The following is a 23,881-nucleotide window of genomic DNA, read 5'->3' on the forward strand; positions in this document are numbered from 1 at the left end:
CTTTTTTTGGTGATTTTTTCCTGTGATAGGGTCTCCCAAACTATTTGCCTGGGCTGGCTCTGAACTGTGATCCTCCTGATCTCTGCCTCCCGAGTAGCTAGGATTATAGGCTTGAGCCACCAGTGCCTGGCTCAGTTTGGGTTATTGAACTTGCATGGCGAGTTGCATGGGAACTAGTCACACACACCGGAACCACTTGCCATGCATTAGATAAACAAGCTTTGTTCCTTCTCCATGGAGAGTTGGACACCTGCTGCCTCCACCTCCCCAACTTCACCTTGCAGGCTGCTGTGTCTAGAATAAGCAGTTCTTTCCATTTCTCATTGTCTTCTGTGTACGTGCTCTGCAGGGAGGATGAGGAGGAAGACTGAGAATTCAAGACCAGCCTGGCAACATATGGAGACCCTGTTTCAAATAACCAAGGTCTGGGGTGTGGCTGAATGGTAGAGTGTTTTCCCTAGCATGTGCAAGGCCCTGAGTTTGAGCCTTAGCACTGTTAGACAAAAAAAAACTCATCTGCAGAGAACTGTCATTACTTGACTTGTCATTATTTGATCTCCATAGCCAGGCTCTATTTGTCCTGAACTAGGATCGCAAGTAGGTTAAAAAGGTCTTTTCCTGGGGACATTTGTCAAAAAATATTTAGAGGACATTAAGTTGGTTTGGGCAAATGATAGGCTTACTAAAAAGTTTTAAAGGGAAAATTGGTGAATGAGATGTCCATACAGGCTTTGAAAATTCTAACATATTCTTAGGGTCCTACTGCAGAGGCCCCTAGGGAGGAGTGTGCACATGTCTGGGACAGACCTGAGAGGGCTCAAAGCTCTCCCTTCTCATTTACCTTGAGGTTCTTTGCAAGCAGTAAGTGAAGGTCAGGCAGAGATGTAAACTATCTGGCTGAGTGTTGAAGGGGTCCCTGACATTCCCTGAAGGGGTCTGTGACATTCACATAGAATTCTCTGGCAAAGATGGGAGAATTATTGGTTCTAGACAAAGAAATCTCAAACTGGAGGTGTGGCTCAGGCATAGATTGCTGGCCTAGGAATTGTGAAGCCCTGAGTTTGAACCCCAGTCCCGACAGGGGGTGGGGTGGGGAAGAAAGAAGTATCTGTCAAATCACTAGTTGTCCACTAAGCTAAATGAGCAGAAACTTCTGTGGCCACGTGTGACAAAGAACATGCACTTCCAAGATTAGTTCAGAAAGGTCACTAACACCACCACCCCCAAATCAGACAATTGGGGAGGAAGGTATAAAATAGGATTTCCAGAGTTGTCACCTTCTATTATTTTAAACGTGAGGGCTGATGGAGCTTGGTGGCAGAGCACTTGCCTAGCATGCAAGAAGATTTGGGTTCAACCTTGAGTACCATAAATAAAATAGGTGTCCTTTCTTTTTAAATCTCTTTGACTGGGATTAGGAGAAGTTACTGAAGTCTGTGGTGCTCAAACAACCACCAACCTCTTGGCCCTCAGCAAACTGTCAGGCTGTTAAAACACACAGCCCTGACTTCTGGTGGAAAAGGTATCTACTGCCTCCACGGCAGCAGTATGCCACAGGGCCGTCCTTCCCAGGGCTGGGTAGGGAATGGCAGCTGGTACATGAAATGTGACTCACTGCCAGTGTTTGAACAGACCCCAGAGTTCCAATGCTGATTCGGACAGGTCTTCCTGTTCCAGGCTTATTTCATCTGAGGACTGTTTCCTGGAGGGTGTGCACTGGAGTCACCTGAAACACCGCCTGACATCAGGTGTCATGTTGAGACTTGTGTCTGAAGGATTAGAAAGCTGCCTCTGCGGTTTTCAGAGAACTGCATTGGTTTTTCCAAAGACAGCTCAGCTCTGGCTTCTGTACAGTGAGTGACTGCCACGAGCTTCTAGACTCAGTTAATTTTGCCTCCTTGCCAGCTCCCTGATGCCTGGGCCCTGGGAACTTCTTGCCCCCAGTGTAAGATTTTCTTGGTCATACCCAAGGTTATGGTCAACCTATTATATATCCTGAGAAAGACCTCAATGCCTACTACCTGTCTAGGGGAGCAGTTAAACAGAGGAAACCAGTACTTTCTCTGCCAGTTGTAGGGGATCCCAGAATTCAGGAGCCTAGGACCCCCAACATTTTTGACTTCTAGAAAGGTCTGCTTAATGATAGCCTAGGAACATCCAACAGCACTGTTACTATTACCATAGGAGCTTCTTTTTTTTCTTTCTCCCTTTCTCCTTTCCTTCCTTTTTTCTGTACTGGGATTCAAACTCAAGGCCTGTGTTTGCTAGGCAAGCACTCTACCACTTGAGCCACTCTGCCAACAGTGTTTCTGTGTTGCATATTTCAAGATAGGATCTCATTTGTCTGGGGCTGGCTTTCAACCATGATCCTCCTGATCTCTGCTTCCTGAGTACCTAGGATTATAAATAGGCATGACCCACTGGTGCCCAGCTACTTGATGTTTTATTACTGCTAAGTAATACCCAGAGTATAATAAGAAAACATCGAACACACACACACACACACACAAATTGATGAATTTTCTTTAGTGTACCTGTACAAAGGTTAGGAAACAGAATCTTATATACCCGACATGAAAAGAGTCTCAAGTGGTACAGCACCTGCCTCACAAGTGTGACACCGAGTTCAAACTCCAGTACAAAAAAAAAACCCACAAAACACTCCATTCCTGAGACACCACCACCATTAACCTTTAAAAAAAAAAAATCAGTATTATTCCTCCCAATGTTTAGCTCCAAGGTGGTAACTAAGACTTACCACCCCCTCAGATGATCTGAATCCATTGCCCCACTCCAACATTCCCAGCTTTTGAATCCCTTTACCCCAAATACTAGCACTCTATCCAGAATGCAGACAGGAACCAAATGCCCAAGAATGGCTGTGTCCCTATGCCACAGGGCTTCACCAACTGACTTGACAAGTAAGGAGGCAGAGGTGTGAAATATGAAGGATTAAGTAAAAGTTAGGTTCCACATCTGGTAGACTGGTAGTATCTAGTACAGAAACCAGTTCTGCTTATTACAGCAAGTATTCTGTCCTAAACAGCTGTTACATTCTCTGGCTAAATTATTCCAAACAAATCCTCCCTTATTTTTTCAAGGCACTAAAATTACTTTAGTATGTTTTTTTTTTTTGGGGGGAGGGGTTACTGGGATTTGAACTCAAGGCCTCACACGCCACTCTGTAAGCCCTAGAGTATCAGTTTTAAGCATTAGAGCCTCTTCTCCAACAGCAGTCACTGATAATTTAATGAAATGAAATGCAAAAGAATTCAGGAATAAAATCTGAGCAGCTCATAATATAATGGAAGGAAATGTTACACAGGTGGCTGTTAACCCCAATTTACAGTTTTATTATTTACTAAGAGACTATCAAATATAAAAAACACAGAAAGGAAACACAGCTTTGAAAAGGTAGACTTTTAATAACTGCCTTTATCACCAGGTTAAGTCATGCAGTTACAAAGTAGTTAGAAATTTCTGAAAGGGTACTGTTAAAAAAAAAAAAAAAAAAAAAAAAAAAAAGCGCGCTCATTGTTACATAAATAGTATCTAGGACTTCACGGGACACTACTGTTCAGAAGGCCCTGACGAAGCAACTCCCTACAAAGCACTCAGCCCCAGGTCATCTCCAGCCTGCTGTTAGTGAAGCAGGGTGCAGAATGTGAAGTCTCTGAACGGAGAGGGCATGGTGGGCTGAGCCAGGGCCACTGGCACTGCTCAGACCCCACCAGACTCCAAACAGGGAACCCGAGTGGTTTTTTTTTTTTTTGTGACACTACTCAAATTACGGTTCAATTCAATTACTCAACACAAAAGGAAAGAAGTAGTTAACATGATAAGGAAGTTACTGCTTTCTTTGGACTATGTGTCATAATTACAGTCTGCAAATTCCCAAAAAATAGCGTCTGTCATGTGCAGGTATGAAGAGTTCTCCATAGAGCTTTTTATTTTTGCTGGACAACAATTATGTGACTGAAAACCTATAAATGATACTGTTTTATGTTATAAAAATACTAGCTTTCTTAATTTATTATGTTTACAGGCATTTACTGTTTGCGTCAAGGTTAGGCTTGTTAAGTGATTAAAGGCAATTTTATTACAGCAGCATGTTTTTATTTTATTCTGAAATAAAATGCATAAGAGAAACGGCATTATTTTTGTTTGCAACTTATAAAATTGAGTTATTCTGCTGACATAAAATACCAATAATGCACTCGAGGACCATGCTACCTTCTGAAAATGCCATACACTTGTCCAGGGCAAGTGACTGCTCTTTTTATTGTTGCTATTGCGGTACTGGGGTTTGAACTCAGGGAGTCATGCTCGCTAGACAGGTGCTCTACACCACCAATAAGTGATCGCTCTTGACTGCCTGCCCTGGCAACAGCACTGACCCTGTTGGGAAGAGTCTAGAGCAAGGCAGCAGAGTCAGATGGAAGAGATTTATTTAAAGGCCAAAGACCTAAATGGCTCTGTGGCATAGGTGATTTACACTTTATGACACTCATCAGCTTGTACATGATTTCCTAACCTTAATCTCTTTCTTCTTAAGGGCTGACTGAGAGTGACTTGTTGAGAACAGTGTCCATTATCTAATGACTTGTGAGAGAGTTCTGTGGTTACAGGTAAACTTGCGATAGGTCTGCCAAAGTTACAGATGAAGAGGGTGGTGAGGACATCAGCCATGATGCATCTATGTGAAGGTCACACCGGCTTCGTTGTACACTTTGAAGACTTTCTCAATGGCATTGACATAGGCAGCTGTTCTCAGGTCTAAGCCCAGGTTATACTTCATGGCTGTGCGCATAATTTGCTGAAATGAAGGAGAAAGGCAGTGAAGCTACCTGACTCAAGCAGCTGGGTGGTGAATTCAAAAGGCATGTGGAAGCCATGTAAGTCACCCTGTTGCCATGTCAGTGCAGGACTTACCCATCCGAAAACAAACTACTCTGCAGAAGAACAACCTCTAGGCTGGAAGAACTAATTCTCTGGAATTAGTGTGATTATTGTCTATGCACTAGTTTAGACACCCTGTACTCTGGAGTGAGTTCATTTCAGATGCTCATGATTAAGAAGTACCACCGTCATCATCATCTGTTTATGTTACTTCAACTCGGAAATCCAAGTGGATAGAATCTCAGTTCAAGAAGTTAAAAAAACTAGACCCAAACTATGTTTTAGTCTCTTCCCAAAATAATGATCAAAAGTTCAAAAAACACTGTTCCTTCCATATGAAATTCTAGAGTAGAATAGCTCCCATAACCATATCGTAGTGACAGACTAAGTAGCATTCCAGTTTGGCTGACTATTAGATATGTAGCCAAGTGCTAACCACTCCCTCTTAATTTAGCACAATTTATTTCTGAAGCCTGGTAAATGTTATTTGAGGACAACAAAGGTGCTCATCATCTGTGTCTGAAAAGACATGCGCCCTGCTGTTTTTTTACTTCACCACACAGAAAGTCTGCCTACTGAGACAAGAGTTAAGCACACATACCCTGGCAGAACGCTCCATAGTGTAGGCTAGGCCTGAGTGCACGATGTCTTTCTCTGAAGCACCCTGTTAGGAAAAAGAACACAAGTTTAACAAAAGCACATGAAGACACACTTTTTGTCTCTGGAAGTATTCTTAAGTAAACAGCCAGACAAAATTGTTTTATTTTTCAGTATTATATCAAGTTATGGTATATCTTTTTTTGGGGGTAGTGTTGAGAACGGAACTCAGGGCCTTAGGCATGTTAGGTAAGTGCTCTGTCCATCCCAAAATACAGTTTCTTTTCCTCCCCCTAGTACTGGGGTTTGAACTCAGGGCCTCACACTTCCTAAAACATACAGTGGCTGACGCCTGTAATCCTAGTTACTTGGAAGGCTCAGGAGGGTCATGGTTCAAGGCTAGCCGGTGAGACTTCACCTCCAAAATAACCAGAGGAAAAGTTAGACTGGAGGGAGGTGTGTTTCAAGCGGAAGAGCACCTGCTTTGCGAGCATGAAGCACTGAGTTCAAACCCAATCCCACCAAAAATAAATAAATAAATAAACAAAAATAACTAAAAAGAAAGAAATCTGGTTAAACCTGACAGCAGCTCTGAGGTGGGGTGGGGTAGAGCTCTGCCCTCATATTCAGTAGTACCAACTTTAAGCTAGAGGATTTTAGTGGTTTTAGTTTTGCTGATGAGAAAACTAACCAGACAGGTTAGCCAAACCTACAGATAGCTATATTTAGGGCTGGGATATGACCCCCCACACTCCCATCAAGTCAGCTAATCTCTTTCCTATGCTAATTACCTGAGTCAGGACAAGTCACTTTACTACCACTCCTAATGTGATACATATAGCTATACAACACACATCCTGACATGCCAGATACAAACTTAAAGTAGGTCACCATCACGTTATCTGTGCTGAACATCACACAATTCATACTGCATTCATTTAAGTATGTTTATGTAACATTTGCATTAAACTTCATTTTTTTTTGTCAAGTTAAGAAAAGGAAACAATTTGCTTTTTAAGAAGAATACTGCTGCTGTTTCATCCTTTCGTTCACCAGACATCAATTATACGGGTTCTTCCAGGTACTTCCCAGCAGAGAACACTTGTTCAAAATTCTCCCTTTTCATGGAGCCTACATTCTAGTGTGGGAGAGGGGATAATGCATATACATCTGGACTTGAAACCATGAAGCTTTTCATTGTTTGCTTTGGCAGTTCTGGGGTTTGAACTTGGGCTTTGTGTTTGCTAGGCAGGTGCCCTACTGTTGGAGCCCACATAAGGGATTTTTCATCAAGGTAAAGGAAAGACTTAGGCACTGAGAGGTGAAGAAATGAAGAGTACCAGCAAAAGGCAAGAAGGGCTAGCAAGTAGGGTAGGAAGAAAATCAGGAAAATGTGGTGTCCTGGGAACTGAGAGATGAAAATGTTTCTAGGCTGGAGTGATCAACAGTGAGATGAGCTACTGGTAACTCCGATCCAGACGAGAACTGAAAAGGGACCACTGGACTGGGCAATGCTGATGTCACTGGTTCCCTTGGCAGAACAGTTTGGTGGCATTGCTTCAAGTATAGAAAAACTGGAGACGGTATTTATGCTGTGACGCAAACAAAATGCAGTTATAACTAGAAGAAATGTGATTAAGATGTATTTTTGGGCTGGGTGCCAGTGGCTCACAGCTGTAATCCTAAGCTGCTCAGGAGGCAGAGATCAAGAGGATCACAGTATGAAGCTAGCCCTAGGCAAATAGTTCATGAAACCCTATCTTGAAAATACTCAACACAATGAAGGGGCTGGTGGAGTGGCTCAAGTGGTAAGAGAACCTGCCTAGTAAGTGAGGCCCTGAGTTCAAACCCCAGTACTTCCAGGAAAACAAAAACAAAAACAAAAAACCCTAATATATATATGTGTATGTGTGTGTATTGGTTTTGTTTTTTTTGAACAGCACTTGGACCCTGAGAGGAATGACTCAGTAAACTGATATGCAAAGGGCAACACTGCAGCACAGTGCATCTGAAAAGCTGGGGATGGTCATGCAATGCCCAGAGCAAGAGCTGGGTGCAGGCAGAAGAAATAGCTGGTGCACCACATGAGGATAAATGGCACAGACCAAGAATGTGCAAGTTCTTGAACTGCTTCAACTTTGCTGTGACTAGATAGCAGCTCAAGAGCTGGAGAGCAGGAAGCGAGAAATGAAGAGAATAGGCAAAGGAGTCTGACTGTGGCCCTGAGAGGCACCTGGACCTCCTAGAAACAGGATGGAGGAGGCAGAGAGCTGGGGTTTAATGAGGAATTGTGTGTTGCTTGTATGATGAAGCAAACAAGACCAGGGAGTGATTGTAATGATGAAGCAGGAAATTTTAACTTAGATTGAGAGAGAAATTAGTACATTGCAGGGATGAAAAACAGTGAGAAGAGGTCCTATTAGGGCATAGAGAAAAGGGAGCAGCTCTCTAGCTGGGGAAAACGTGTTTTCTTTCTTTCTTCTTTTTTTTTTTTAAAGGAGTATTGGGGTTTGAATTCAAGGCCTCAACTTGCTAGGCAGGTGTTCACTCCTCTAGCCCTTTTTGGTCTGGTTGTTTTGGAGATAGGACTCACGTTTTTGTTCTAGGACAGTGTTTAATCAAACACCTCCTACTTACAGCCTCTTGCATAGCTGTAATCATAGAGACAAACTACCACGCCTGGCTTATCAATTGAGAAAGGGTCTCTCACTAACTTTTTGCCTGCCCTCAAACTGTGATCCTATCAACCTCCACCTACTGAGTAGTTAGGATTACAGATGTGAGTCCCCAAGCCTGGTTTTACTTTTTTTTTTTTGAGGCAGTGTCTTACTAGATAGCCCAGGATGGCCTTGAACTCACAATTCCCTTATCTTAGACTGCCTAGTGCTGGGATTATACAAGGGGACCACTATGCCCAGCTGAAAACTGGATTTTCTACTGTTGCTTACTCCTAAGTCAGTGAGAGGTGAGACACAGCACTGAAAACTTAAAATTAGAGGCCATTTAAAAACTGGGAGACCAATACATTGAACACAAATTCTGTTAAAAGGATATAGTCATTCCTAGCTGGTCTTCCTAAGCAGCTGGTGGTCCTCTTTCTGCACTCTGCTTGAGGTGAACTGTGAGCATCTGGCATGTACCAAGTAGATGCTAGGCACACGGAATAACAGGAGGAACAACTGCCTCTCAACAACCCTTATTGTGCTTCAAGTCACTAGTGATGAAACCATGCCCAAAACTGGTATGCAGAGGGGACTTTCAGAAAAATGTCATAAGGCTGCAAGAGGGGGTCAGGCCTTCCAGAGTGGAGCAGAACAGAGAAAAGATGAGGCTCTGGGAACCAGGAAGAGTTACTGAAGGAAGAGCTTTCCTCCTGCAAAATGAAACCCGTTTCCCATGTTACAATACAGTCTTAAAGCTGCTTCTCTACCACCGGACTATTTTTTTTTTTTTTTTTACAATTTATAAGTCAGTTTATTAAATTTATTAAAATAGTTGACTCAGGCATCTGCAATGGTGATTCGACCTCCACTCCTGGCTCAGTACTGATGGAAGTAATCGGTTTAACAATCTCAGAAGGGCTGTGCAAATCAATGAGTCACTTGTGGATTCTCATCTGGAACCGATCCCATGTCTTAGAACCTTCACCACAAGGTGTTTTTCTTGTAGTGATTCTTGAAGTCTTGGTAGGCATGTGCACTGGTTCTTTCTCTTTGAGGTTCTTTTCCTTGGTGCCTCTGATCAAGTCAGCACACACCTCCAGAGACTTCCCGTTGCAGCTGGTGAGGGTGACTTGAATTTGTGACTTGTCACTTCCAGCTCCACAGGGGTTTTCCTGGTCTCTTTAAAAGCCATGGATAAAGTGCAGCTTCCTGAATGACTTGTGAGTCAGGAGGAGGGGCAACTGGAACTAGCTCAGCTGTACTCACAACTGTGCCTCCCACAAAAAGCCCACCGGACTATTAAATCAAACCAAATCTAGAAACTGGCTGCAAACAGTTTCTATGACATCAGCATGTGTGGAATCATTCCTCTTCTTCTGAATCCTTTTTGTTTCTATTGCACTGTTGGGATAGAGCCCAGGGCATCACTCACGCTAAGCAAGCGCTCTGCCACTGAGCTACATCTCCAGCTGCTAAATAATTTTCTAAAGGTAAATTCCCAGACGTCATTATTGTACTGAAGCGGTAACACTTTAATAACTCTTCAAATTTTCCCAAAGAACTGTACTAATTAGTTCTGCCATCAGAATAAAGGTATGACTATTTTACCAGACAAAAAAAAAAAATTTTGTATTTTGTAAACTGTGAGATTAAATATTTTTTCCAGGTGTACATGCCTTTGTAGTTCATGTCTGGGTAAAGTAGTTCTCTATGTAATGTGCATACACCATTAATACATCCTGTCAACAGTTACTAATACAAAATACCCATTTCTACTATTTTCTTTAACTCCTATGCGTTCATATACCAATTTCCAAATTTCAAGTTAAAATACATAATAATCCTCCATGGCTACACTAATCACTGTTAAGACACCTCTATTGTACAAAGTACCAAAAAGCAGAACATTTATTTATTTTAGATTGGTTATTAGTCCCTCGGAATCTTACTCCATTTTTAGAACAAAATGAAAGGAGAAGGTGTAACATGTACACAAGTCATACAGTTACGTCACACTGATTACTATCCCTCGACTCCAAACACTCGACCCAGCCTGTCTGAAGAACAGGACTGGCAATGTGTGTGAAGTGTTACTCTGGCACCACACCATCATACTTACCGATATCCTGTCCTGGAACTCTGCTGTGGGTACGACAGGAATGGTTCCTCCATGCTTTCCAAATTTTCTTTCTAAACTCTCTTGAACAGACACTGTAAAAAGCCAAGAGATCAAGGTTAGGATAGCATTAGCAGAGGAGGAAAAAACAAAAGTAGTACTCAAGACTATATCCATAATCCCCAAACTCTGAACTCTAAGAAAACTTAAACACTAATGACATCAAGGGTTAACCACTCAAAACTCAGTTACAAAAGAACAGAAGACTTTGCCAAACTCCTGTATAATGCAAATTTAGGTCAATGCTCTGTTTCCATAACACCCATTACCAGGGTTTTCCCTTGGCTCTATTAAATAGAAAATGCTGAGGGAAAAAGAAAAGTAAAAAGATACACACTTCACCAGATTCTCAGAGTGACTAAGTATAAGAGCTCAGTTGGAGGTCTTGGTCTTATTTCAGCCTGATAAAAATTTCCACTCTTAACTGTGGAGTTTACTCTACTCAAACAAAACCAAGCGCTCTCATTAGGAGATTCAAAATATTCTCAACAAGATAGGACTTTTCTAAGAGCAACCACAGACAAAAACGAATGAACATCAACAATGGATTTCATGTTTCAAAGTAAGACTTCTATAATATTACTAATCTGCAGATTATGTTCTAGGAATGATATCAAAATGAAACTGAATATGAAAAGTTAATACATTTAATATTCATAAAGAGAATTCTGTATTTTGGCATTAGCCTCAGGAGGTAGAACAAGATAGCTTTTTGCTCTGAGACAAAAGTCTCTAGGATTAATTACCACAGGGGAAAAAACCTCTTAAGTGTATGCTTTTTCTACCCTTTTAGCTGGTCCACATGATTTGTTTGCAAGAACAAGATTATGAGAACTCACTGAGCAAGTGGTAGTTAGAATCCCTTTCATATTTGAAGGTCAATCGACCATAGCTGACATGATTTAGATTCTTCAGCCACTCAAAGTAAGACACTGTCACTCCTCCAGCATTCAAGTAGAGATCCTATACACAAATGAGACAGAAGACACCAAAGAAAAGATGACATTAGTGAGAGTATCAAAAAGTAATGAACAAAGAATTTCAATACCAAGACACACTAAGCTTCAAACTACCCAAATATATCTCAGATAGTATCAGAAATTTCATAGCTAATTTAACAAACCCACATTTAGGAAAAAAAATCATTTTTGACTCATTAATAACTATTTGATCAACTTTGGTGATAGCCAGCTTCTTCTCACATGTCCTCAAATTAAACTGTTTGTCCACCAACCACTGGGCTGGTAGTGTGACTGACCAGAAGATAGCATTCCTTCTCCCACTTGCTGCGGGCGGCCTACTTCAGGTAAATTAGATTTTTCATGCCTTTTTCCAAAGAAGGCTCTTTAAAATGCATCCCAAGTCTACCTTAACTTCCAGTGATCCCTACTTCCTATGACCTAACTTCCAATGACCCCACAGAAAAACCTTAGCACCTGTAACTTTTTGTTTTGAAACAGAGTCTCACTATGTAGCCTAGACTGTCTTGAACTCATTATCCTCCTGCTTTAGCCTTTAGTGATTAGATTACAGGTATGTACCACACCTGGTTCTATTTTCTTAAAAGCAAAATAAAGGTGAAAAATTCACAACTTGGGAAATTAAGCCCTCTTTTCTCTCAATTCCTAGCAAAAGAAAATTACCATTGCAAATACTGATGTACACATGACTTACTGGAATAACCATGATGCTCCTCTCCAGGAAAATCTTATCAGCTTCTGGAGTGGTCGGTCCATTGGCACCTTCAGCAATGATCTGCAAGAGAGTTAGGGACAGAAAGAAAATGCTACGAATACCCTCACTGGGAAAGAGATATGCACATATGGATAAAGGACTGAGAAGAACATAATTTGGATTAAATTACAGAGGTTATTTTGCTCTATAAAGTATATAAAGCTATCTTTCTGTGCCCTAGTTTTCTTCCCTATGGTATGAAAGTTTGGTGGTAGTTGCACAACTCTATACATACCAAAAGCGATTAAATTGTGTACTTTAAAAGGGAGACATTTACAGTATGTGCCAATAAAGCTGCTAAAAAGAAACAGATTTTTATGACCACCCTAATGTCATTTCACAGTGATAATGCTGACTCTGGTTTATACAATGTTTTCACCTTGGCTTTGACTCTGGGTGCATTGGATTTGGTCAACTGCTTCTCGCTGGCAGCAGGGATCAGTATATCACAGTCAGCCTCCAAGATACTTCCTTCATAGACTTTTGCCTTGGGGAAGCCCAGAATTGATCCATGTTGCTGTAATTAATTGAAAATTAGAAAGAATTATGACTACACCAGAGTTTAAATGGTTATATTTAGTACCTACTACTTGAAAATTGTATTTATTAAGAGCTCTTTTGAACTACATTTAAAGACCACAAGGTTCAGGGTGGCCAAACCATTCAGATATTGTATTAACATACCAATTTGAAATCTTCCAGTTCCTTTGGGTCAATACCATCTGGATTCCATATACTCCCATCAGACTCACCAACACCAACACATTTAGCACCAAAACGATGTAAATATCTCATGGAATGCAGGCCTACGTTACCAAATCCCTGTGAAGAACAATTATGCATGACACAAAAATTAAAGGCCTGGTATGAGCCCTATTTTGGCTAATGTAAATACACATTCTGTTTGTTTAGAAGTATGTCTCAAAATCCTTTGGTCAAAAGAACTAATGTACTAAATGGCTTCTTTTCAACAATAAAACAAATTGTTCAAGAATGTGGAGCCCAACTGTTTTTTGTCTGTGAGAATGTGTTCTGAAGGGTCTTAATTAGACTCAACCTTCCTGGTTTATAAAGAAATGGCAGCCATGTGGTCAGTACTTTGTGATCAAGGTATGACACTATGTTACAGGAAAATAAACACTATTTTAAAGTAATATGTACACTACTTTAAAGTAATGTTTGTTTTAACTTATAAAACAAACTAAAACATACATTAATATATCAGACAATTGAGTCAATATGCAAACTTTTCTACATACTCATAATAGTTTCAGAAAATTATGAGACCGCTCCTCCTTTTGGATACAATTTCAAGTTTAAATAAGAACCACAAGAAGTTGCTGGTAAGTCTTAAATATAATATCTGAGATATTAAAATCAGGTCTAGTTGCATGAATTAGATCAAGGTTAAAAAAAATAAAGGATGCATTCCTCTGAAAGTAATCACTAACACCTAAGAGATTCAAAAGAATCAAAATTTAAAGCTAAAAATCTAAAAACATTAAAAAGGTAATATATATCAGTTATTAAGAAAACAAGTTTTTTTTACCTGAACAACAAATGTCTTATCTCCAAAGCCTGGTGTCATTCCTAGAATGCTCATGTAAGAAGCTTCATTGATAAAGTTTTCAATCCCATGGAAAACACCACGGCCAGTAGCAGAGATGCGTCCATGGATACCTCCTTGACTGATGGGTTTACCAGTAACACAGGCATGTGCATTAATATCCTGCAAGAGGATGCACAATTTAATGAAGGAAACAATGTCAAGCCCAATTCCTATGACCAACCAATATAATAAGAGTTGAAGTCAAAGACCATTCTCATTTAACTAAAAATATTCTCATTAAAAGTGTGAAGTGAGGATTCCAAGTTTGAGGTCAGCCTGGGCTATATAGCAAGAATGTCTGAGAAAAACAAAGGAATGTGTATAGGCTGGCATGGTGGCACACACTGTAATTCCAGCACTCAGGAGGCTAAGCAGGAAATCAAGTTTGAGGCCAGCCTGGGCTACACAGCAAGACCCTGTCTCAAAAAATAAAAACAATCAAAAGGGTGTGTACCAAGTGTGTAAATCTGAGTGTGTATATGTGTTAGTGCATGCATTTAAAGTACACATTCACCAAAAGAGACAAGCCTCACTTTTTCAACTTTCAGATCCTAGAAAATAAAATGAAGTAAAAGTTCAGGAATTCAGTGTCTTGTACAGTAACAATTATCACAAAAGTAGACATAGCTCAGTTTGAAGGTATTATTTCTTAAAAAGAAAATTAAGCCATTCTATGTTAGGGTATACCTCCTACTCGCAATCTACATTAAGAGTTGAATATGTCACCAAAACAGCCAGAGACAGGAAGAGGCATTACAGTTTTCTTAGATAGCAAGATCTAGTGCTGTATTCTTTTGTCAAACTAATCTTGAAATTTAATAAAGCGCTATTTTTTTTTTAAGAAAGGAACTCTACAGAAAGCTTAAAAAAAAAGTATGTGTGGGCAAGACACAGAGATGCTCATGCCTTGTGAGCACAGGGCACTTTTGATAGTGGGACTACCTCTGCGAAGTTGAGAGGGGGTGTCAATGGTCCTCACCATCTTTCAGCTCGCTTGGAACAGATACTCAGATCATGGAACAGGAGGAGAGAGGACAGACAGCCTAACCGTACAGAGGATATGGATAGAAGATGAAGAAAGACTTAAACAGTAGCAAAAGCATGGTCCTGTTGAGGCAGTTTGTTATCCATGTGACCACAATGAAGCATCAAACTTCACAACACACTACGATCTCCAACATTGTTATGACTAGGAGAGTTAATAAGTGACCTGGATTTATGTATATTATTTTTACCAACAGAACTTAGAATTTTATTACTTATACTATATATTACTTATATTATCTTGCCAACAAAAAGAATGAAAGCAAATTAAAAAAAAAAAGGCAGTCTAGTAAAGCACTACAGAAATAATTTTCCCACAGTCTTCTTTCATGAATAATTAACATTTGAGAATACAGAACTGAAAACCTCCTAAATTGCCAAATGCTTCTAAACACTGAAAATGCAAATGCTAGAGCTGAAGAAAATACTGTCTGAGGTCAGGCCTGGTGCCAATTGCCAGGCTCTTCAGAATACCTAATGGTCTTAGAACAAGAGTGGAGCAGGGAGGTAGGGAGCACTCCCCTCTAACCCCATCCTGCCTGGTGGAGCTGGACCAAGGGCTCTGGTTCATGTCTACAAATGAGTAACAAAAATTATGGCTTCCTTACCTAGGTCTATATTTTGGATATCCTACAAGTTGAAGAAAGAAGGTCTCTTATCAATACAGTGCAAGGTTTAGCTGGCATTGCCTCACAAAACTTCGTGTTGCCAACAATGCACACTGTTTAGTGTTGTGCCAGGATGAAAAAGCAAGAGACCATACCCAGCGCTCACTCAATAGTAAAGGTGACATGCTGAAGTGCCCCTTTTGAGAATGGCAGTCCAAAGCAAAATACTTTGAAACATCTCCTACTACTCTTATTTCGAAGGATATACACTTATTTTTTGTGCTTATTAAGTGCTGTGGGTTGTTTGAAATACACTACACTATTCTTCACATAATCTTCATTATCAGCCCTATGAAGCAGATATTATTGTTGTTTTACATATGAAGAAACCAAGGCATAGGCTCTTACAGACCAGAGATCTGATGAAGACAGCAGGATTGGTATTCACACCTGATTATAGTTTTCCTCTTCTCTAAAGCCCACCTTTCCACTAGGGCCTTGAAAGACATCCCCCAACCACCACCCCCACCGCCCCTCAGCTTTGGAACTATTGCCTCTCTCTTGCATGGTCTGTCTTTCACAGCAGTGAGTCTATGGCTTCTCTCAAGTACCATTTTTCTGTCTTTTTTGGAAACAGGGTCTTGCTATGTATGTAACCTAGGCTGAGTGCTGGGTTTAAATGTCTGTGCCATCACACTCAGCTACAGTGCTATTTTTCTTATGTGAAGGTTACATTTCATGCCTCACTTTCTTCACATACCCGAGGTCTGGGACCCTCACCTAGCTTCCTTCCCTCAACCATCCCCTCTCCTACTGCACACAGAGCGAGACTTAATGACACACTCAGCTGTTCCACATGCCTGCTCATAAAAATCTCTTTGTGGCTTCTCTGTTTTCAGGACCAAGACTGAAGTCCTTACTGGTCCCTCCAAGGCAGTAACTCAGACAGACCTGAGCTGGCCTTTTGCACCATCTTCCTCCCATTCTTGACTATCTACAGCAGCTGCTTCCCATCTCCAGCCTACCCATGTGCTTCATTCTGCCTCAAACACTCTCCATGCCTTTCCCTTAGTTGATGTGCACTCAGCCTTCAGAGTGCAGAGCAGAAGGTTCCATCTTTCCATCTCTAAGGAGGCCTTTACTGACCTTACCTCCAAAGGCTTGTTTAGGCCCCATTACTTTTGTATAGCTTTGAAATAATCTCAGTAGCTGTAGTGAACATCTGACTTTTACTTGGCCTTGCAGGTAGTAGTCATGAAGTCTTTTAAAAATCCATTCCTCTTTCTGGTTTTTAAATGTATTGTTCACATTTAAAATGCGAAACTTTCAGGTACAGAGAGTTGTTACTCTCCCCAGCTCTGGGCTATGAGGATAGGTGATGGCACCTCACAGGAGGCTAGTTTTCCCTAAGGAAGAGGTGTAAAGTCTCCACTAACTATCAAGTAAAGTAAAACCAACATCAATCAGGGCTTGTTTGTTTTGCGTGGTTTACTTACCTCTTCATGGGTATCTTCCATTACCTTTATAAATATGCCATCCATCAGTCTGAGTTCTAGTTTCTCCTCCTCTTACCCCCAAATCTCCAGAGGTTCAAAGTCAACCCATTTTCAAGATCTATCCTACTTGTCCCTTCTAGAATCCCCTCTTTCAGAAACCCTAACTCCCTACTTTTATATTACATTATTTCCCAATCTGCTCATGTGACTTAGCTCCTCTTTAAGTGAAAGCTCGTTAGAATCAAATGATTATTATTTCTTTTTTGAGACAGGGTCTTGCTATGTAGCCCAGGCTGGCCTCAACTTGAAATTTTCTTGCTTCACCCTGCTGAGTGCACACTACCAAGCCTAGTTCTGAATGTTTATTACCTTCTAGTGTCTGAGCAAGACACCTATGCTGGTGGGGAGGAGTGCCCTACCCCGGTGCTCAGTATTAAGGCAGCATATTAAGTAAAAGATCAATCCATGTTTACTATGTTTATTGTTTAAGAACAAAGGAGAAGCAAAGTATTATGCATATCAAGTTGATAATTAATAGGGAAGAGATGAACCCAGATTCCAACTTTTCATGTCATCAGCTGAATTGTCACTTCTTATGGACAACAGTGCAGGAAGCCTCGGGGCTTCAGTGGATACTCACATAGTGCCCTATGGTGCTGGCATAGGTGTCAGCGATCCAGGACATCTCCCGCTCACCCGTGCTCATGTCTGGGGCAGGCACATCAATGCCAGGACCTGGGAGCACAGGGAAAGGGCAGTGTACCAGTTTTTTAAGATAAACTTATCCCAAATACAATTCTCTAAGAGAACAAAGTCACTATGGCTAGCAAACTTTAGATCTCCTTTAGGTAACTAATCAAAGTCATAGAAATACTCACTAAATGTTTTTCTCTAAAATTTAGACACATACAATGTTACGTAGCAATTTCTCCCACTGGCATTCACTCACTGAGTCTGATTTTTAGTTATTCACCATAGATAAAAAGCTACTTCTGGGTGTGATCACAGGCAAATAGTTTGGTCTCCCAACTTCAGTACCCTAAATGGCAATTAAGAGATAATGGTACCATCTTGCCTAATGCTTACTTCATTAGACCTTCTCACCAAGCAGGAAAAGGGAAAAAGCCACATTGTTGAAACCAACGATACTTTTTACTTGTAGAATGTTGCTTTGACCCATTACTCAATGCCTAGTGTATATGCAATTTTATGCCTTGTCTTTTAATTCCTCCAATCACAGCCAACAGGAAAGTTAAAGAATAGCAAGCGTTGGCTCATAGGCAGCAATAGCTGCCAGCTCTGCCACTGATGACCACAGTGAGCTCAATGAAAATGTGTTCAGTGATGGTTATTCCAACCTATAAAGGGAGGAGTATGTGCAAATACTTCTCTCAAAAAGCAGTAAAGATAAAAGCAACTTAATTATCTAGAATGTTAAGTAATAAAATATGATATAGCCACACAAAGTAGCACTAAAAGGTCATTAAAAAGAATGATTTATACCCACAACTTGGAATTATCACCAAATCCACCACATGGAAAAAAAAGAGGCAGGTTTCATATACTCAAGTATGTTCCCATACATAGAATTCTGTCTCCATTTTTCTTCCCTGTTTCCATATATATATATATATATATATATATATATATATATACATACACACACACACACACATAGAGGTTTGGGAAGATAAGAACAATCTTGTTTATTGTGTTCTCATCAAATTTTAGCCTTGTTATAACTTTCTATATATACAGTTTCAATTGAATCATAGAAACTGATTATAAAAATACAACTTTAAAAATAGTTAAACTTGTCCCCTCCAGAAAATAACAGGAGCCACACCCAAATTCTTTCCACAATCTTTGCTTTTTTTTTTGGTGGTGTTGGGGATTGAAACCAGGGCCTTGGGTGTGCTAGGTGAGTGCTCTACCATTAAGCTACATTCTCATCCTAATTTTTACTTTTTAGTCAAAAGAAAAAGTACATTCTTTTGATTTCTACGATCTAGGTAGGAGTTCAGGACCTAGACACTGTAATTTTTTGAAAAAGCTGCGATGTAATGGATATAAGACTGGCACAATACAACTTTGATATGGTCAAGGTTGGCTTTTGCATCACCACCTAATCCATTACTCTATGTCCTGATCCCCTTTCCTTAGGCACCTTAAAAATCTCATGACTTCTGAACTCCCCAAAGCACATGATGAATACCATGTTCTAGCCTCCTCCACTTACAAAAGGACTCTACTGCTTCTGTTTGCTCACTTTCCATGCTTACAGTCTGCCTACCCCAACTACAGGTTAGAGTAAATCTGTTTAACCATATTTCTTCCCTAAGATACAAGTCACAAATTGCTACTGAATCTTCCTGGAAATATCTGTAAATATTATCCTTGTTTCTACCAGCATAAACTTAATAATTCCAGTTGGCAAGTGGCATGTCTGAGGATACAGTTTGTAAATCAGAAAGGTATACTGATAAACTCTTCCTTAAAAACATCAGTCTAGACATGCGAAGGGTGAGACAACTTCTGCTCAAAACAAAATCAAAGTATTATTGGGTTTATGAGCTTTCTATTTCACACAAAATCAATCTATAGTGATACACCGATTACATGTAATTCCTGAACTATAGAGAAGCTCTCAAACATTTAATAGGAAATGGGACTGAGGCAGAAGTCCATCCTTTTTGAAAAAGCAATAACTGTAACAGAACATGCGCACAGGTGATAGCTGAAAGGGTAATTCTGATGTATGGTGACAATGGGGAATGAGAAAGATGGAGCCATAAGGAAGCTACAGAAGAACTTTACAGTTCATACAGGTACTATCTAAACTGACACTAATTCCAAATATTTCCAAGAAGTGGAAGAGGAAGGAATAGTTTCCAGTGATGCTGCTATTACCTTGATGCTAAGACTAGTCAAAGACATCCGAAGAAAACAAAAGATGACTATCCTTTATAATAGCATCAAAAGAAATAAAATATTTAGCTGATGCTCCTAGACCGGGAACTATGAAACATCATTGAAAGAAACTTAACAACCTCAATAAATAAAGAATTCTATGTTCATGGATTGAAATACAATATGGTTAAGATGTCAATACTCCCCATATTATCTATAGATTCAACACAAACATACCCAAAATCCCACCTGTTGTTTTTTCAGAAGGTAACAAGTTGATACTAAACTCATAAAATATGACAGGGTCAGGATTATGATTTAAATCTGAGTGATAACCTGATACTCTGTGGAAAGAGAAGTTAGAAAATAACAAATAAAGAAGTTAAGACACAAACAAAAACAAACCTTCCTTTGCCTATGGCCTATGTTACAAAGCTTTCTAGGTGTTGTGGTTTAGTAAGTCTTTTCCATATAAGCAAAGAAATCAAATTACTAGTTTTGCCTTCCTTCAGTGTTCCAACAAGTCAATTTTCAATCTTTGGAACTGTAAGATACTTGTGAAGATTCCTAAAGTTAAGCTGGAAACACTCTAGGTATGGGCAATAAATGTGACTGAATCAAGTCTAAAATCACACAAGGCTATTAAAATGCAATTGAGATTCAGGCTAAGAGAAAATATGATCTAAATAATTGTGAAAGCCATCATCAGGCTGAACATGATTTCAATTCATGTCTCAGAGTTAGGAGTTATTCCTAAAGGTCAGAATGAGAACTCTTTAACTTGCTAGCATGCTTCTCCTGTGCAATGACACACAAGTTCATTGTATGAAGCATGTTGGAAATCAAATGCCTCTTAAATGATGAGATCCAGGCAAAATCTTGTAAAGTTCTAGCTGTATCTATATTTATTTTATTTCTGTATTAGCTTATTTACTTCATATCTAACTTCTTAAGAATGGGACAAATTTCAAAATATGAATAATTTGTTGAGGTAAGGGGGTGCGAGGGCAAGAAAAGTCACAGGACAGGAAAGCAGAGAAAAGGTAAGATTGCCCCTTCCCTGATGTTTTAGTCTTATTTTGTTTAACTATGACAACAGGGGATGCAGTCTATCAATTTATTTATTTTTCATAAATTTATTTTATTTAAACAAACTAGAAAACTTCTAGACCAAGAAAAAAATACATATAAAGAACTTAAATTGCTGGAAAATTAGAGTAAAAGGCAAGTGTTTACACGTAACAAAGAATATTTATGTCTCACTTAGAACATAAACACCAACACTAGGCAGTAAGATTAAAAAATACAAAATTTAGTGTTTGACAAAAGCTCCTCTATCCAACATGAGGTCTTCTGAGAGAGCCAGTGATGGTGAGGTGAGTGATCACATAGGCCTCATTGCCTATTCCCACTGTTCTGAGGCATGACTGTGTCTGTTTAAAATCACTAGCTTCAAAAGGCATCAGATTCCTCATTGCTTTAGAAACAAATACACAGTCCTTAAGGGTATGATTATATTCTTTTGAATGTCTTAGTAGAAACTGCACATTGTGACCCTATTGCTCCAAAACCTTAGGTTACTTGTACAAGCAGAAGTGGGAGAGACCTCCAGTGTCCACACTGCCTAACAAGAATCTGAACTTTCCTTTTGGAGATGTGTCACAAAGAGGCCAAGATATGTCTATCATAGAACCTGGTTTTTAGAAGAAAAAGGGCAGCTATATTCAGACACATATAAAGGCAAAAGTTTAATTAAAGATAATTAGGTGTTCCTATTTTATACAGATAACCATATGGCCACACATACCAATAAAACCCTTCTTTGCTAGCTCCATGGTGAACCTCCTTGTGATCTTTTCCAATTCATTATCCTGTAATGGAAACAAATGCCACCAGCAAAATTCAGCAAGGAAAAACATTTTTGATACAAAAATCAGTTGAGGAGCATTTCATCTATTTTCTATGTACAGAACATTTTCATTTATCTCCTTATGCAGTCCTTAGAACAATCCAAAGTAGGCATTTCCACTTTAAAGGTAAGAAAATAGAGATTAAAAAATTAGACTATAAGGGGTAGGGTGTTGCCCAGTGGTACAGGTGTGTTTAGCATGCACAAGGCCCTGGATTCAATCTCTAGCATGGAAAGGTTATAAACAAACAAGATAGAAGAACTAGGGCTCAAATCCCAATTCCTTTTTATAGCAACTCTTTAGTTAAAACAAAAAACAAACTAAAATCCTAATCAAGCCTACTTTAAAAATGTTATAGTCAGGTGTGGTGGTACATACCTATAATCCCAGCAGTCAGGAGGTAGAGGCTGGGAGATTGAGATGAGGCCAGTCTGGATTGCATAGCGAGACTATCTCAAAATGATGTATTGGGGCTGAGGGAGTGTCTCAGTGGTAGAGTATCTGCCTAGTAAATGTGAGGCCCTGAGTTTAAACCCCAGTGCCCCCCCCCCACAGCATTATACTCATATGAACTCTATGAGCTATGTCTATATTTTCATTTCATTGGTAAATTTTAAAGAGATTTAAAACAATATTTATTATGTCTGTTAACTTAATACTATGTAGATGGAGATAATAACTACTTTTTTCTTTTGGTGGGACTGGGGTTTGAACTCAGGGCTACATGCAAAGTAGGGAGTCTACCACTTGAGCCACACCTCCAGCTCCCTGTAACGACTACTTTTTAGTTAAACTGGAACTGATAGAATAAACATGATTTTTTTTTTTTTTGCTGGTACTAAGGTTTGAACTCAGGGCCTCATGTTGGCTAGGTAGGTGCTTTACCTCTTGAGTCACTCCACCACCCCTGATTTTTACTAGATTAGTTAAGAAATTTATCCCTACAATGAGATTCCTGCACTGAAAGCTCAGATAATTTTTAAACTTGATGTAAGTGTCTAACACTATTAAAGTATTAATTACCTTTAAACCACTAAGAAAAAAAAAAAGACACTGATGTTAAGCAGGTGACCTTTCACATGACAACACATTTAATGAATTAATTATTTGTTTTTGTATTCCTTCTGAAAAGCAACCAAGATCATTAACCTCACTAGAATGGGGGATACTCAGGAAATTTCAAATTCAGTGGTAAATGCACTGTGTATATAAATACTACTCTGATACTTACCGTATAGTTCTTAGGGTTGATCTTAACACCTGCTTTGGCACCCCCAAATGGCACATCTGAAAGGGAAAACTGAAAGTTGTTACTTCATATAAAGGTTAAAAAAGAAAAAGAAAAAGCGCTGTCCCTTGTAGGTTGAATATACCTTACCTGAAATGTCAATTTCAAATTTTAAAATATTTGCACATGCACAGTGAGGTATCTTGGGGATCATATATACAAAGCAGCAGATAGTTTTATATGAAGTTTTTTGTGAACTTGCACTTTGACTGCAACCAACCTGCTGTATGTGTAAGCTCAGGTAAGGCAATTTGCTAATTGTGGCATACTGCTATTCAGGAAGTTTCAGACTTCTGGATTAGGGATGATCAATCCTATATTACAAAAATGTGTGATGCTATTAAGTTTTAATTTTAAATGTACTTTTACAACTTTACTGAATAGAAATTATAAGGCTAGCCAACTTATAATATATATTTAATCAGTGCAAGAACACTATATTACCTCTACTATGTCTTATTTAGAGTATGGACAGAAATTTAAAATAACGATCTATATTTAAAGAAAATCCAAGCTTCTACAGAAAAAAGAGATTAAGACTAACTGAAAAATGACGTAAACCTTAGAGTGCAACTTAAAATCAGCTCTAGTAAAGTATATTTCTATAGCATCTTGAAAGTAACCTTGTATGTAAACATACTTCTCTAAAGAGTTATTAATAAGCAGCAAAAAAGGTGTTTACTTACCAACTACAGCACACTTGTATGTCATCAGTGAAGCCAATGCTTTTACTTCATCTACACTTACATCAGTACTGTAACGGATACCTGGTGATAGTCATTTAAAAAGGAAAAAAAGGGGGAGGGGGAGAAAAGTATTTTATTCAGAGCTTCCAGTAAGTCCTTCCTCCTGCCCTACCCCCAAAAGCTATAAAATTTCAACTCATAGCTTAATCATTTTATACCCAGGCTATTTCTAAGAAAAGTGAAAAGGAAAAGCTGCTAATT

General features: G+C 39.4%; 1 protein-coding gene across 1 annotated transcript in view; it reads right to left on the reverse strand.

Annotated features, from left to right (window-relative positions):
• Nucleotides 1-3,494: 3,494 nt before the first annotated feature.
• The window catches only part of Glud1 (glutamate dehydrogenase 1), a 36,982-nt gene continuing 16,595 nt past the window's right edge, over nt 3,495-23,881 (reverse strand). The window contains exons 2-13 of the mRNA XM_020161318.2: nt 23,621-23,701; nt 22,878-22,933; nt 21,544-21,607; nt 17,467-17,561; nt 13,619-13,798; nt 12,754-12,891; nt 12,449-12,586; nt 12,010-12,090; nt 11,175-11,298; nt 10,279-10,370; nt 5,501-5,563; nt 3,495-4,816 (exon numbers count right to left, since the gene is read on the reverse strand). Coding sequence (XP_020016907.1) covers nt 4,697-4,816; nt 5,501-5,563; nt 10,279-10,370; nt 11,175-11,298; nt 12,010-12,090; nt 12,449-12,586; nt 12,754-12,891; nt 13,619-13,798; nt 17,467-17,561; nt 21,544-21,607; nt 22,878-22,933; nt 23,621-23,701 — 1,232 coding nt within the window. The 3' untranslated portion in view covers nt 3,495-4,696. The remainder of the gene's footprint in view (nt 4,817-5,500; nt 5,564-10,278; nt 10,371-11,174; nt 11,299-12,009; nt 12,091-12,448; nt 12,587-12,753; nt 12,892-13,618; nt 13,799-17,466; nt 17,562-21,543; nt 21,608-22,877; nt 22,934-23,620; nt 23,702-23,881) is intronic.

Source organism: Castor canadensis, chromosome 7 (genome assembly GCF_047511655.1).
Source record: "Castor canadensis chromosome 7, mCasCan1.hap1v2, whole genome shotgun sequence".
Taxonomy (NCBI): Eukaryota; Metazoa; Chordata; class Mammalia; order Rodentia; family Castoridae; genus Castor; species Castor canadensis.